Below are 16,279 nucleotides of genomic sequence, written 5' to 3'. Positions count from 1 at the left end.
ATTATATTGCCAAAGTTTGAAAAAGTTCAAAAAATACAACTCCGACTAAAATTCTTCTACCAAGAGTTTCAAAAAAATTGAAAAGAAGTTTTATTACTTTTTAATATTATTTTAATAATCTACTATAATTTTTTTTGTTTAAATAATAAAAATTAGGTTGTATACGTTGTGTTTGCACCATATGACTCAAGTGAGTATTACAAAATGTATGACATAATTTCAACATTTAAATCATTATAAGTATATTGGACTCGTCATAAGCATTTTGCGTGTGCAATTAGGCTTTTTTTATTTTTTATTTTGAATTTAGTGAAATAATGTTTAAAAGTGAGATAGAGATAGTGTCCTAATTTTTAGGAGGAACTTTTTTAAAAATAGTAAATTACTCTTTTAACCAGTTTGTGTTGCTAAATTTAAAAAAAAATTTAACTAAAAGATAGGGGTGTTTTAGAAATTTTAAGATTCATATGAGGATATTTTAGTATGCAAAATGAGGAAACCCAAATAGAGAATCATGTTATTAATAGTATATAATAAATTATAATTATCAACATAGTTTTAGTTGAACTGAAACTTTATTGCTAAAGGTTTAAAATTTTTAAAATGTCATTCTAATTAAAGTTGGAATAAAAAAAAAAATGTTTTAAGAAATTTATATGGATTTTCATTATTTATTTTAATTACTTTATTATGATTTTTTTTTTGAGTTTGCCTACAGACACACCCAAACCAAACATATTCAATTTTGTAACATAATTAGGTGTAAATTTGTGATTAGATTTTAACACTAATACATGGACCACCGCAGGAACTTGTTGGGGAAAAAAAAAAATCAAGTATACCAATCATAAAATGACATTAAAGTATATTGTAAATTTAAGTATATAGTAGGGCGTGTCTCTAGAGTGTAGACTTACGCATTAGGCTTCAACCTATAAAGACGTTAGATACAATTTACAGAGAGAGTAGAAAAGATTATTTGAGAATGACAGCTGATGAGGACACCTCCAGAGGGACACATATCACTATTATATAGTTGGTGAGGACAACACTCCACTAGTACATTATTATGGAATATTCTCTAGATTCTTCATAAGAGCCACTCATACAACCATGTAAATCTAACTTATAATAAAACTTTTGTCTTACACATTGTCCTTCTCAGCATGTAACTCAAAATAACTTTTTTATTTTTTATTTTTATTATCTACTTCACTATTTACTTTCAAATTAAATTATTAAAATATTTTTTTAGTTTGCACTAGAAGGGTATTAATATATAAATACAGCATGTATGAGACAACCGTAGGTTCTTATGCACATGCCATAGTTTGACATTACTCTGTCTTGTTGGCATACATCATTCCGTTTTTCTGTTTTCAAAACTTTAAAGGTCTGTTTGTTTGGTACTCCATCCTAAACTCACATTTTTACATTTTAAATAACATTACACATATTTTCACGTACTTTTTTATCCACACGTATTTCAAAAAACTACAAAAATCTCATCTCAAACTACTCTATCAAACACCCTTAAAAGTTTTTCAATGAAAAAGAAAATTGATTCTTAACTGGTACTCTATACCAAAAGTTCTTAAAAAATTTAAATACTGCTTACTTTATTTCATCTAAAAACTTGTTGGTAAAAATTCAAATTGAAGAAAATAGAAATTTTTATTTTTATTTTTTAAAAAACTTAATAATACATTGAATAAATCGTGCAAATATATTGTGAGTTTGTATGAAAAATAAGAAAAAAAAACTTTTACCTTTACATTTTTTTTTAATTTCAAGGGTCTATTTGAAATTCGCTTATTTTGCTGAAACTGAAAATTTTTTGTTAAAAGTACTATAAATAAAGGTAAAAGTTAGCTAAAATAGTATAGTGAAGTCTATGAATAGTACCAAAAAAGTGTAATGAGACTCATAAATAGTAGTAAAAAAAAGCTGAATAGTAAAATAAGTTAGTTTTTTAAGCTGGAGCCAAACGCACAATTGAAAGTTACAATAAATGAGGGAAGATTTGAACCCTCAATATCTCCATTAAAAACATTAGAAGATATCGTCAAATTGAACCACTAGACTCTTAACAACTTTTGCCACTACATTGAAATGCAATTCCATAAAAGTCCCAAAAAAAAAAAAAGGCCAGAGTCGAAGTTAGGCAACTTCAGTCATACTAATTGCTTCACTCATATTGATTGGCATTATATGATTATATTAAAAATAAAAATAAAAAATACTTACAACTTCAACTAAGAGAGATGGTTGGAGAACCCGTACTAATATAATAAGGATCCTTCTATGTTATCTATTATATTTTTGGAGTATGATGCTGAAATAATCTTAAGAGATTATTTCATAAATTATATACCTAAAAAAATCATAATACCATAGAATTATCCAATATCATAAAATCACACCATTGAGTGCACATATTACACTTGCTAGTTGCTGCTATTACCACATAATAAAGTCAAATGAATCTGTGATAAAAGGGTAATACAATTTTTAATTGGTATTACCACATAAAAAGTCAAAATCAAACGGTAATAAAACCTATGGTAACCCTAACATTATTATTCTTCTTCAAATGGATGATAACGTCAAATTTGACTTTCTATTCTACATCCACAATATCATAATAACATTACAAACAATGGGGCATATGACATATCAAAACATGATCACAAATTTGAACATAATAAAATGGCGCAATATCTGAGGGAAAAAATGATATTCAATCATCAGGCATTGGACTCCATGTCATCTTCCATCTCACGCACAGCTTGTAGTGGACCACTTCCAAACATAATGACATTGTCTGATGGATTATTCAGACTCAGAGGGCCATTTCCAAATAAACAAACCTGTGGTTCAATCTGGTTCAACCGGTTCCACTCATCATCTGAGAGAGACCAACTGAAAATGTCTATATTTTTGTTTATCCTGTCAGGCTTCAAGCTACATGGTAGGACACTGGTTCCTCTTTGCAGTCCCCACCGCAATATAACCTACAACAACAGATTACAGATTAAGAAAAGCACACCCAACATATCACTAAAATCACGGCCATTGTCTTCATTTTTGGCTTTCAATACAGAACAGTAACAATATATATGTACTTGTAATTTATTAGTCAGTATTATGTTCATAATTGCTAATAAACCCCCTCATTGCTTGGTGGGCTGTTTGGCAACCAATGGGAAGTTTGTTTTACTAATACAGAGCCAGAACCATTCTGTTGGATACAGTCTCAAAACCTTATTTGCAATCGATTAGCATAAAAGGAAAATATATTCCTTGTCAAAAATATTTTGGTGCATTCCTTGTCCATCAAGAAACAGGTTTTGGACTCTTATACATAAATAACAATGTAAAGGATTTGGTGATTTAGACCCAAGAGGCCCTCTCACATTTGAACAGAAGAAGATTCCTAAAAGAATATAATGGTTTCTTCGAAAAATACTTCAATATTATTTTTGGGCTTGTGCGTGTGAATTAAGAGTTTGTTAATTGTTTGAGCAACAGAATACTATTGAGTGTATTGGCCCTTTGGAATTATGAATATCTTGTTTATGAGTTTGTGAATTAGCATTGAGAGTTTTGTTTTAAGTGTAATGGGATTTGAGTTAGTTTTTGTTTGTAGAATGTGTCAAGTGTTTTTGAATTTGTGAGGTTTGGGAATATTTGTGAGAGTCAGTGAGTACTATTAGAGAGAGTTCGGTTGACTGTAATTGTAACACATATCGTTAATAATAGATTTTAGTTGATTTTTCCTGTAGATGTAGATATGGAGTTTGCGAATCATGTTGTTGTTTGTCTGAGTGCTTTTATTTTATTGTTCGTGTATATGCACTTTCGCTAGCTCCAACTTCCAGCAAATCAACCCCTACTCCTTATTTGCAAATAGCACTTCTCAACTCTGTTTCATAAAGCAGGACTTTTGCTTCCTTTAAATTTCCTATCACTCGTAATGACAATTCTGTCCTTGCCCTGTTTGATCCTTATGCATGACCAAGATCCAAAAGGTGCAAATGAGAAGACCATGACTGTGACTTCAAAAATGCCAGAAATCAGATATTGCATTACAATCAAAATTGCAAAACAAGGCATTTGATTGATTTTATACCAGAAGCCATGCTTCAGAAATTTAAAATGACTAGCAGATACAAAAAGAAGACAAGTTGAAAAAACAAAAATACAAAAGAAGTCAAAAAAAGAAAATCATTAGAAAGACAACAGTTGCATATATAGTGTAAATATTTTAAAAATAAATAAAGAAAAATTTTATTAGAAAAGGTAGAGAGACCGTAATATACGGAGTGTATACAAAAGGTTCACCTAAAGAATACATGAAAAATTCAGCTGGCGCACTATTATCTATGGATGCAGCCAATCATTTACTCATAATAGTCTCCCAAAAAGAAGAATTCAGCTGAAGCATGGAAAGCTAATTAAAAGTCCTATTTTCCTCTCCTCCAAATAGAGAGGCAGCATTCCATATTGACCCATTGCTATGCCATCCAAACTAACCATTCCAACCAAAAAGCACATCATTAACCTACAAAGGCATCACCCACAAAGAGAAGGCAAAATACCATCTATTCTCCACTTCATTTCCGCACACAGGAAGAAGACCATTTATACATAGAGAGGTAGCATTCCATCTCTCGTAACAGAGGAATATTTCCATCTCTCGTAACAGAGGAATATTAGATCTTTCATTTATTCTCCATTTCATTTACACATGCAACACCAATTTATAATAACCATATTACTTTTGATGAGATTAATCACAATTAAAGTTTTTCCATTGCACATTTCCAACCAAAAAAGAGGGCCTTAGGGAATTTGTTGCTCTAAATGTCATCCTAGGCAAAAAAATTACCCAATTAGAACCTCCCAAAACTTCACAAAAATAGTAAATAGCAAATTTTCTAGTGCACTAAGCTTCCAAATCAATCATTCCACCCCTTCTCCCCATGGGAGATTAGAATATAATAAATCTATAAGAGAATCTACTAATTCTTCCCCTAAAACCATGAGTAAACATAAGATTCCAGAAATGGAAGCTCCCATCTTTAGAAATATCCAACAAAATATAAAAAAGAAGCATCCCTAATCCTTAGTAATGATGAATATGATGAAGATCTTTTAAAGCAGCATTCTTCCACCACACATCATTCTGGATATGAATTCTCCTAAAGTATTGATAAAACTAGACTTTATTGTCTCTACAGAAACCTCTAGCCCCCCAACAATCAGTTGTTCCTCTCCTTCCAAATGTTCCACATAATACAGCAAAGGAACTACATTCCACACCAAATTCTGGAATGATTTTTGGCTTTCTTTGCCAATATTCAACCATATCAATCCCCCTTTTCAACATGTCTCACCCCAACACCAGAACAAAATTCCACAACTCCATTTCCATTGCACAATGAAGTAGCAAATGGTCCATATATTCCCTAATTATTTTACATGTAACACCAATCCACAATCACAATAAGGCCTTATAACCAAATTTGTCAACTATAGTCACAATGACACCATATTTCACTACAATTATTTGCTTCCATAAAGGATCACTTTCCTTAACAAAATGCCACAACCATTTGCCCAGCATAGCTTAGTTAGAAGGAGAATGTACCTTCTTCTTTCTCATTTTGAGGAAAAGGTTCAGGAGAAAAAGAAAACAACAGGGGGATCTGAATCAGAGTGAAGGGGAAGATCTGTTTGTTATATAGTTAAAAAAGAGTCATCTCATTTCCTAACTTCTTTGTTCTTTCTAATTCATTCACTTGAAGGCTGGTTTCATAGATGTTATGGAAGCCTTGAGCGTGATGATAACAAAAGCAGTGTCAGGGGGATGGTTTCTCCGTTGATAACTTGAGGGGAGAAACAATGGTAATATGTTATCTCCTTTCTGTCAATGACAAACTCATTTTTTGTGAGGAAAATTCTACATATCTTTTGTTATTTAAGACATATTCTCAATTTCTCATGTAGTAGTCATGTGCTTTGAGGTGGTTCTAAGTTTGACCATAAACCTAAGTAAATCTGAAATGGAGCAAGTAGGAGAGGTAATGAGTATTGAAGAATTGGTAAGCAATATTGGACACTGTCAATCAATCCCAGTGAATTATTTGGGTTACCTTCAGGAGATCCATTTGGGCATGGCATTTATGGGATTCCAGTGTTGAGAAAACGTATAGGAAATTGGCTGGCTGGAAGAAATTGTACCTATCAAATGAGGGCATACTCACTCTAACCAGAAGTACCTTATCTAGCCTTCCAACTATTTTTGTTTTTATCTCTCATCCCATTGCCTGGAGGAGTTGCAAAATAGGATGGAAATTTTTCTAAAAAGGACTTTCTTTTGGATGGTATGGGTGATGAACTTAAATTCCAATTAGTTAATTATAATACTTATCGTACTCCTATTTGCCATCGCGGATTAGGATTAAGACAATATTTCTTTTTAATCAAGCTTTGTTGGTAAAGTGGTTGTGGCAGTATGTGTTAAAAGTAAATGTATATGGAAGAGGGCAATGGATTTTAAAGTATAGCACCACTTGGGGAATTGGCGTTCGGGCAAGGTTAGGCAATCCTGTTGAGTGGGTTTGTGATAGCATATTATAGAGAATGGGACAATTTTGAACGTTTTATCATATGATGTTAGTGATGGATCTAAAATTCATCTTTGGCATGATTTGTGGAATGGTCAGACTACTTTAAAGGAGAGATATCCCAATCTTTTTCTAATCACTAGAGATACAAAGCCCAGAGTGGCAGACTATATAAAGTTCAGAAATGATCAATTTTATTGGAATCTTCTATTCATAGTGTTGCATGATTGGGAAGTAGAATCTATGGCACAATTATTGGAAGATATATATGAAATAAAGTTTCAACATGGGGAAGGTAGATAAATTAAAGTGGATCTCATTGAAAACAAGGCTTCCAAGTGATGAGCTACTATAAAATATTGGAGGAAGAGGTATAGCTTTGCCTTTGCAGAGAAGTTGAAAGCTTGAGTACCGTGAGGGGTGGCTTTCTTCTCGTAGTGTGCAGCATTAAGGAAGGACATTGACAATAGATAATTTAAGGAAGCAAGGGGTAGTTATTGTAGTTTAGTGTTTTATGTGTAAAAGCCATGGAGAGAATGTGAATAATCTCTTCTTACATTGTATGGTAGCTTGGGAGTTGTGATCTATGGTCTTCTTCTTGTTTGGTGTCTCTTGGGTAATGCCTTATTCTGTGATGGAGAAGTCATCATGTTGGACAGGACATTTTGGCAAGGGGAGTAACAGGGGGATCTGTGAAGTTGTTCCTTTTATATCTAATGTGGTGTCTTTGGAGAGAAAGGAATGCACGTTGCTTTGAGGGGCAAGAGTTACACGTGTTGAAATTGAAATACCTATTTTTGAAGACCTTATACAAATGGACTTCAACATGTCCTCTTGTCTTCTATAGCAGACTTTCTAGAGTTCCCAGATACCTTGAGCTTTCATTTGTTTATTAGTGTGCTTTACTGCCTGTATACATCAGTGTACTTTGGTAGCACCACTCTGCTTTATTAATGAATTATTTACTATAAAAAATAAACAAATTAAAAAAAAATTCTCCAAATCTACCATACTCCTCATATCCTGAAACCAGATAACAAGGCCCCCACCATAACCCCATTCATTACCTTTTTTATTTTCATTATTAGAATGAATAATAAAAGTGAAACCGGATCACCTGACCTCAAGACTCTAACTACTAAAGAAACCAGAGGCAGCCATTAATTAACATTGAAAACCTCACATAAAAATGCAAGAGAGAAACCATTTCTTCCATTTTCCATCAAAACCAAACCTTCATAGCAAATAAGTTAAACAATCCCAATAAACATGATCGAAAGCTTTTTTAATATCCAACTGATGAATAACTTATGGGGTATGACTTATGATTCTACCGTCCAGATATTTGTCAGCCACAAAGATGGAATCTAAAATCTGTGTACCCTCAACAGATGCATTTTGTGAAACAGCCTTTTGAGTCCATTGTCTAATACTTCAGCCAGCAATTTTCACACACTTCCAACAAAACTAACTGACCAAAATCACTAATGTTTTGAGCTCCAGACATCATTGAGTAAAGGAGCAATTAAGTGCTTCTCATATATATATATATATATATATATATATATATATATATATATGTCATAATTTTTTCCAAGAACATTATAATATCTACTTTAACATTATTGCATAGTGAAACCGTAGGGTCTTAGAGTTCTATCATCACATACACCTTAGAGCCCCTAACAACTCTTCCATATCAAATGCTCTCTCTAACCTTCCCTTATCCTCCTCATCAATAGATAAAAAAATGCAAACCATCCATCCTCAATCTCCAATCAACATATACATTTGTAAAGGTTATAATAGAAACAAAAAAAATCTCATCCTTCACTTCTGTCTTCTCATAGAAATTACAACTTCAACCCTAAATTCCATAACAAAATTAGCTCTTTTGAGAGAATTTGGACTCAAAAATCTGTGTTATTATTCCCCTCATTAATCCATACTAACTAGATTTCTACAACCATGAAATTAACTCAAAGTTAACAAGTATATCTAACTTAGCTTTAAGGCCCTCTATAGTTTACCACTTTTCAAGAAATAACACACTCCCTCTTCCTTCAGATCTAGATCATGAATCTCAACCAACACGCTACTCTTTTAACACTTACTCGCCAAAAGCCAGCTTATTCAATATAATCATCATCCTTCTTCAAATCCTTCAAATTTTTTTGGCAAGCATATAATATGGATAATCTTGGAACTCATAAGTCATAACCTAAGAAACATGAACACGGATGCAACATGAGGCATGATGACATAGCAATTCTTGAAAAAATAGGACACAACATGGCAGGGACACAAAATTGATTAATAAGTGTGTGTGTGTGTGTGCGCGCGCACGAGTGCATGTGTAGGTATATTTTACATATTTTTAGGCATATTTATGTTTATTTTACGTATTCTAACTGAGTAACCATAAAGGTGTTTGAAAACATATCCAAAAAAATTCAACTAAAAGTAATAGTTAAAAATATGCAATTAAGTGCTCTACTAAAAACAATAATTGAAAACAAGCAACTAACTCTTCTTCTACATTATTTAATAATATAACATTAACAACAACATAGTTATAATGATAAAATAAATGTAACTATGTTTGAAGTTTTAACTTTTAACAATGATGTTTAACAAATGAAAGCAGCCTGCTTAGAGAAAGGGGCCAAAGCCCCAACACACTGTCGTTCCCCCAGAGTTCAGTTAGTAAGACGAAGCAATTTAAAAAATAAAAATAAAAATAAAAAAGCCTTCATGGATAAGAGAAAGGGTCAAAGGCTGCCATACTTGACCAAGAGAGAAAGAGCAAAGAAATTATAATTCCAGCAGCATTGATGACCACCAATTTATGTCACCGGTGTTCAATCAGGTGAGAGAACAAGCATTAGAGGAGTTTGATCAAGTGAGACAATAACCATTAGAGCAGATCGAGACATGGGCAGAAAGAGAGAGAGAAGGCTGATAGAGTTCATTCTAAACTAGAAAATGAGAAAAGAGAGAAAGCAGTAGAGCTTTCATTATTTCCCCTTTTTTCTTTTCTTTTGTAAAAATGTTAGAAAAAATTATTCATTAACTTAAAAGGAATGGACATCATGCTAAAACAACAGAAACCAAGAGGTATGTCTTCTAACCAATAACATTACAACAAGACCTACCATGTAAATCCATCAGCTTGGCCACTCTATTCCCATTTGAATGCAAAAAATCAAACTCCCAAGTACACTAATAGATGGAATCAACAATGGTTATACAAGACATCAGTGGCCGTAATGTATTGTGTGTAAATATTTTCACATAGGAAGAGTTTATGAATCGTAAAATACAGTGTGCTTATTGTATTGTAAAAAACATATGCTTTAAAATGTTATTTTTTTTAATTTATACTTTTATTTGAATCTAACAAGTTGTTACACTTGTTTTTATCACTAAATTATTAGGTTACTTAATTTAGCCTAATAAAATAACATGTCCGTAAGTTTTTTTTTTTTTTCCCCCCTACAAAATTTGGACTACATACTTACACTTCACTTTCATATTTGAAAACTTCTTTTCTATGCTATGAATAAGGTATTAACTAACATTATAATTATTTTTTATTTTTTTCCATTATTGTTGTAAGTCTAAGAAACTAGAATACCAAGAAGAAATACATTTTAAAAATATATATTAAAATAAAATAACAAGAAGAGATAGTAAATGTTGATAATGATGAAGAAAATTTCAATGAACATGATGATAAGTTGATAACATTGACTTTGATGGAGTTGATTAGGCAAGATAATTAATATGATGAAAATAAATTATTATTTTGGGTCATTCGTAATGCATTATCACTTTTGATTTTAATCAATTTGAATGTGTATGCTATAAACACATGCTAGTTTGATTTATTTAGTTAGCTTGTTAAATATTATTATATAAGTGACGGATAAATTAGTCATTAGTTGAATATATTTAAAATTTATAATGAATATACCCTTTATATATGTATATCTATAATTTTTTGTTATAAATTTTATTAAGTGTTTGTGTATCTTACAATACACAATACGATACAACACACGATACAGAAAATAGAAAATCAATTCACTATATGATTCATGTTTTGAAACTGTGGTCCCAATGGCTCCGAAAAGATAAATATTCAGTTGGTCACATACCAATAGCATTCGTTAACTCTTAGATTTAAAAAAATGGAAAAGTTAGATCTGTAAAAGGGTTCATGATCCCAAAATGAATCCCTATCTTTCCCATATTGTTACATAGTTGGCCACTTCATAGTTGCTTAATTTTCGGCATAGAGTTTTTTCTTTCTCCACTTTTTCAATTAATAGAATAGACAGTTTCCAATGTAATGATCATCGATGCATAGATAGTTTCTGGCACAGATAGTTTTCAAATAATGTTTAGATAACATTTGCATTGGTCTTATCATTTCTCGACAATGCTCATTTTCTGCTCAGCATAATGCAGCAAACTAATCATGTTAATAGGTATTGACTATAATGTGACTCATATGGTAACAAAAATTAATTATGTTTTATCATATTATAATCAAGCATTTCACATTATAATTTCTACTTAGTACTTGTTTTATGAATAGTGGCCTATTTATTTCTTACTAATCAAGGAAAAATAAAAGAAAGAACAAAAGTTCCCATTAAACGTGTACTTTAAAGTTTATGTGCGTGACCCTATTCTCCAATATGGGCAAGGAAAGTCATATCCATTGGCCTTACCATGTCGGCAGAAAGAAATAAACTACAACACATAATAAATAAATAAATAAAAAGGTATAAACAACTAGAATGGAAACCAATCATGAGGAGCATGAAGTAGAAAATTAGAGTATAACTGAGTCAAAAGTACCTGTTCTGGTGTCTTTTTGTGTCTATCTGCTATTTCTGCAACAACTGACAATTTGAGCATAGGGCCATGCACAGATCTTGATCTCCTAAATGATATACGAGGAGTTCCAGGTTCATCTTCACCACCTGATCCACTGTCCGTTTGTCCAGGAGATGAAGTGGGTACTCCTAAAGGTGTATGAGCAGATACATGGATACCTTTCAATTGACAGAACTTCACAAGTTCATCTTGTCTCCAGAAAGGGTGCAATTCCACCTAAGCCAATCATAAATCACTTCAGTATCCCAAAGTTTCATGGCAATGATGACATGATATATTAAGACCAAAAAACAAAAAATGGTTCTAAGCGCTCAATCAATCCCAAAAAGCATAAAGAAAAACAACACAATGTTCCATCCCCTGAAAGAAAGCAGGTATAGTATAAGACAATGGGATGATGGTATTTTCTGAAAAAATATCTAAAGATCACAAGAAGAAAGGCTGCTGAAACTGACAAAAAATATGTCTAACAATAATATTGAGAAGAAGGGGCATGAGAGATGTGAGATATTTTGCAACTATGACTTTCCACTTTGGTCCCTTACAAGCTAATTGAAAGATCCATGTACAAGCAGCTAAGATTTACCATTTCAGTCCCTCCCAAATTATTCTAATTCCAAAAGAATGACATCCAAGTTATCGTTTCAATTTTTTGTTTCCAAACCCAATATTAAGAAAGAAGTCATGAAGGGCCTAACTACTACAAACAGTGTCCTAAGAGGAGAGTTCCTTAACAAACAGCTTCAACAAATGGGAGACCTATTAAATATTATTGGAGTGGGTATAAAGATATCTAAAGGAACAAACTTAAAGTATCCTCAGAATCATATAGAATACATAGTTTCCAGGAACAAGGCAGAGCATGGTGATGTTTATGGTTTTGGTAATGGCACATGGACCTTCTTCAGAGCCAAGAAAATGGCTACCTTACCCACTAGGTAGTCCACCCCTTAGATGAACTTTCCAGCTCAGACTGATTGTATGGTTCCCCCATCATATAATGCGTTTCTCAATGCAAAATGTTAAGTATGGTTTTCAGTGTCCAATTAGTCAGCAACCCATCAACAACAAATCCTTAGTTCCAAATTTTGGGTTCAGCTATGGATACTCAACAAATTAGGCAAGGTCAATTACATGTATTCTTTTCCTCCATTCTATACTATCCGAAGTCATATTTTATTCTTAATTGACAAGTCTTTTTTTACTACTACTGATGTTAATTTTGGTTTTCCTCCACCCTTTACCGTTTCCTCAACTTGAATCAACTCACTCTTCCTAATCAGTGCATTAGTAAAGGTCAGCAACCCATCAATAACATGTAAAAACCAGAGAGAACAAGAGTACATTGTGAGTGAAGACTTCACCTAGATCAACCAGTAAAGTTTGTTAGTCACAGATCTGGGTTCAATTTTTTAGTTCATTGAACACTACCACCTGATACATATTAACTTAAAATTTTCTTGGCTATATATTTGACATATTGTAAAAAGTAATGCTTTTTTCAGGTGGGAATGAATTCTAGTACTCTCCTTTTCAAATTAAATAATTTAATAAAATGACCATTGATGTAGAGAGCATCCTGTGTCAAAAACCTTTTTCTATATTGAATGAGTGTTACTAGTATGGGCAGGCAACTTTGGAAGCATGTAATTGTCTCTCTAAAGATCCATGAATTAACTTTATTGTGGTTCTTTATCAAATTAGCCAATAGAGCAAAGTATAATGTTTTGAATCAAGAAGAAAGTTAACAACCGACCTGATTGACTGCAGGCACAATTTTTGCAAATTTAAGCAATTCTTTGATCTGCTGACTGCTGAAATTGCTGACTCCGATAGCTCGAACCAGACCCAACTCAACAAGACCTTCCATGGCTTTCCATGCTTTCTTCAACCGATTCAAAAACTGCCTATACTCACTCCCCGACTTCGAAGGAGGATCAGTAGCATCGCCAAACGCAGAGCTCTCCGGCCAATGCATCAAATAGAGATCTAAGTATGAAACTCCAAGATTCTTAAGCGAAACTTTAACATAGTTGTCGATTTTATTGAGTGAATTCATGGTACAATACAGCTTAGAAGTCAGGAACACGTCCTCCCTCTTCAGTGAACCATTGAATGCTTTTGTGAGTGCTTCCCCAACCTCAATCTCATTCCCATAAAGATGTGCACAATCTATGTGACGGTACCCAACCGACAATGCAGTTTTTACAGCCTCCACACAGAGGTCTCCGTCACTCTGCCATGTCCCAAGTCCAATGGCTGGAATTTTAGCTCCTGTGTTTAACACAAAGTAACTTCCTAGTGTTCCACCCTTTCCTTTCATTTCCTCAAACTTATCAGATTGAATCAATGGCAAGAACTAATAACTAACTCTCAGATAACCCAGTTGCCCAAAAATCACAAAGGTCCAAGAATGAAGTTCAAATTCCAACAAGTCAAAGCTATTTACATATACAGCATATGAAATGACATCCTTTTCCAACCCAAGATCTCAGGAATAGAATTGAGATAACACAAATGAATCAAACACCCAGTAATCAAATACTGAAATACAACTCAAAAAAGCTGGATTCAGAGACAAAATCAAAAGCGATTTATATAATTCAAGAGAAAGACAATAAAGCATTCCAAGTCGAAGGAAGAAGCATATACAGGGTTGACCAACAAAACAAAAAGCCCACCTTTGTGTTTGGCAAATTGTCCCAATGAGGATGAATGAGCAGTCTATTAAGTCTACAGAATACAACAGTTTTACAAGTCTTCTCTCCACCAAATTATAAGACTGAAGACAAGAAAGCAAACCAAACCAAACACTCAAAAGATATGATTGATTTGCGAGGAAACCACCAAGTCCAAATGAAAGACCAAATGGATTTTTGATCGGTTTTGTCTGAGAGAGAGACAATATAAAAAATTATATAAAAAAAAAAGTGTAAATATAAATTATTCAAAAGGACAGCTGTGGTCAACAACGGCAACAAAGAGACGCCCCCAAAGCCAAAAACTCGAAAACAATACAATAGAGCTTGGCTTAGCTGTAAACGACTATAAAAGTCAATATCTGTGTGTGTGTCTCTCTCTCTAGAGCAAGCAGAAGCTAGAAATGAATGCAAAACATGAAAGTGAAGTGAGCAGTCCTATGCAACAACATCATAATAATAATAAGAGGAGAAATAGAATAGGAAGTAGCGAAAGGAAAAGACAAAGGGGGTGGTGGGCTATATTAAAGACTAGTAGAAATTGGAAGGGTTGATTAGATTAGTACACACCTATAATTGAGACTTGAGGGTTGAGAGAATGAGAGAAAGGTCAGTTGGTCTACTCCAACCAACAACCAGCAGGGTCCACCTCCTACCTACCCAACTTAACAAAGCACAATAGCGTCATTCATTTGATCATATACATACATACATACATATATACACACACAGACACACAGAGTGAAATGAAATGGTATTTTACCACATTCCTGTCATAAACAACAAAGCAGGCGTTGTCGGTTGTCCCAAAAGTAAGGGAAAATGAACAAATTCAGCACGTTTGGTAACTCTACTTATATAGAAAATTATATCATACTAAATTTTTACTATAAATTAGTCATAGATAGATACAAAGGTACCCTTACGAGTTTTTCCAGGTCATGGGTATAGTTTGGAGTGTTACCTAAATTCATCGTCTCAGTTATTACAATTAATTCCACTAGTAAAGACTAAAATCCAATTGAGTTTCTTGAGTTTATTAGAGTTTCTCTAATAAAAAAAATAATAAATAAAGAGCAATCATTATGAGAAGATGTTATAGATTGAAATTCTCTATAAAGAGATAAATAAAGGTAAACTACATAATTAGTTCTTAACCTTTATACTATATTTCAATTTAATCCCTAATATTTCAAGTGTGTCAATTTGGTCTCTAACCTTTCAGTATTCTGTCAAAATGGTCTTAACTGTTAAGCGATAAATGGAAAAAGTTGACATGGCTAATAGTAAAAATAAAATATGTTTTCTGTTCCACATAGAGTACCATGTGAGTATAAACTTTAAAAAAATGCTAGTGCCACGTGTCCTTTGTTTCTTTTTTCCTTTCATTTTCTTTTGCTTTGCTTTCTTGGTAAACAAACGGGATTATAAAACCCATAATTGTAAATTTTAACTTCATTTTCCTGCAATTTCCCAAAATCAAACAAGGGAAAAACAATGTTAATGAAAAAGAAAAAATTGTAAAACTAAATACAAACGCATTTCTAAAATAAACTTCAAATACACAATGATGATGCGAAAAATCAACAAGTTGAGGACCTAGTCTCAGTGGATGGACGATCTCACAGTTGGTTGTGTCTCCGATGCAAACCTGCAAGAAAGCTTGCGAAAGAAGTGTAATACACCGATGTGGTATTTGCCAAAAACACTTCAATGCTTAATTCATAAAAGGAGGAAGGTTTTTAGAGAGAAATTGACTTGGAGTGGTTTTTGAATGAGTATTTGTGTGTACCTTTGAATTTTATTGTTCCTTTCTTTTATAGTTGTTTCCTGTCTTAATGGATAATGAATTCCAGCATTTATGAGCAACAGCTAGTACATTATCAATGGGAGCTATGAAGTGCACAGCTCACTTGTTGCCTTTGCTCCATCCGTTACGTTTCATCATCAATGAGTACAATAAATGTGTGTTGAGGGTCAAAATTTCACAAAAAAACCCATTCCATGAAAAGTAAGGAAAGACCATGGGCCTTAACAAAA

General features: G+C 32.9%; 1 protein-coding gene across 1 annotated transcript; it reads right to left on the bottom strand.

The window, feature by feature from the left end:
- Positions 1 to 2,373: 2,373 nt before the first annotated feature.
- Positions 2,374 to 14,668, bottom strand: LOC142628239 (aldo-keto reductase family 4 member C10-like). The gene is made up of 3 exons (XM_075802299.1): positions 13,297 to 14,668; positions 11,502 to 11,756; positions 2,374 to 3,014 (listed from the first exon to the last, which is right to left on the bottom strand). The coding sequence occupies exons 1-3, from the start codon at positions 13,861 to 13,863 to the stop codon at positions 2,748 to 2,750; spliced, it is 1,089 nt and encodes a 362-aa protein (XP_075658414.1). The 5' UTR covers positions 13,864 to 14,668; the 3' UTR covers positions 2,374 to 2,747.
- Between the last annotated feature and the right edge of the window lie 1,611 nt (positions 14,669 to 16,279).

The sequence above is a fragment of the Castanea sativa genome, chromosome 3 (assembly GCF_040712315.1).
Source record: "Castanea sativa cultivar Marrone di Chiusa Pesio chromosome 3, ASM4071231v1".
NCBI lineage: Eukaryota > Viridiplantae > Streptophyta > Magnoliopsida > Fagales > Fagaceae > Castanea > Castanea sativa.
The sequence above is the reverse complement of the archived record's forward strand: the minus strand, read 5'-3'. Positions and strand labels throughout refer to the sequence as shown.

Excerpts from the sequence above, each read along its gene's own strand:
- LOC142628239 (XM_075802299.1), bottom strand. The coding sequence starts at position 13,863 with ATGAAAGGAAAGGGTGGAACACTAGGAAGTTACTTTGTGTTAAACACA. Across the intron at positions 11,757-13,296 it reads TTGTGCCTGCAGTCAATCAG|GTGGAATTGCACCCTTTCTG; the intron begins GTCGGTTGTTAA and ends TGATTGGCTTAG. Across the intron at positions 3,015-11,501 it reads ACAAAAAGACACCAGAACAG|GTTATATTGCGGTGGGGACT; the intron begins GTACTTTTGACT and ends CTGTTGTTGTAG.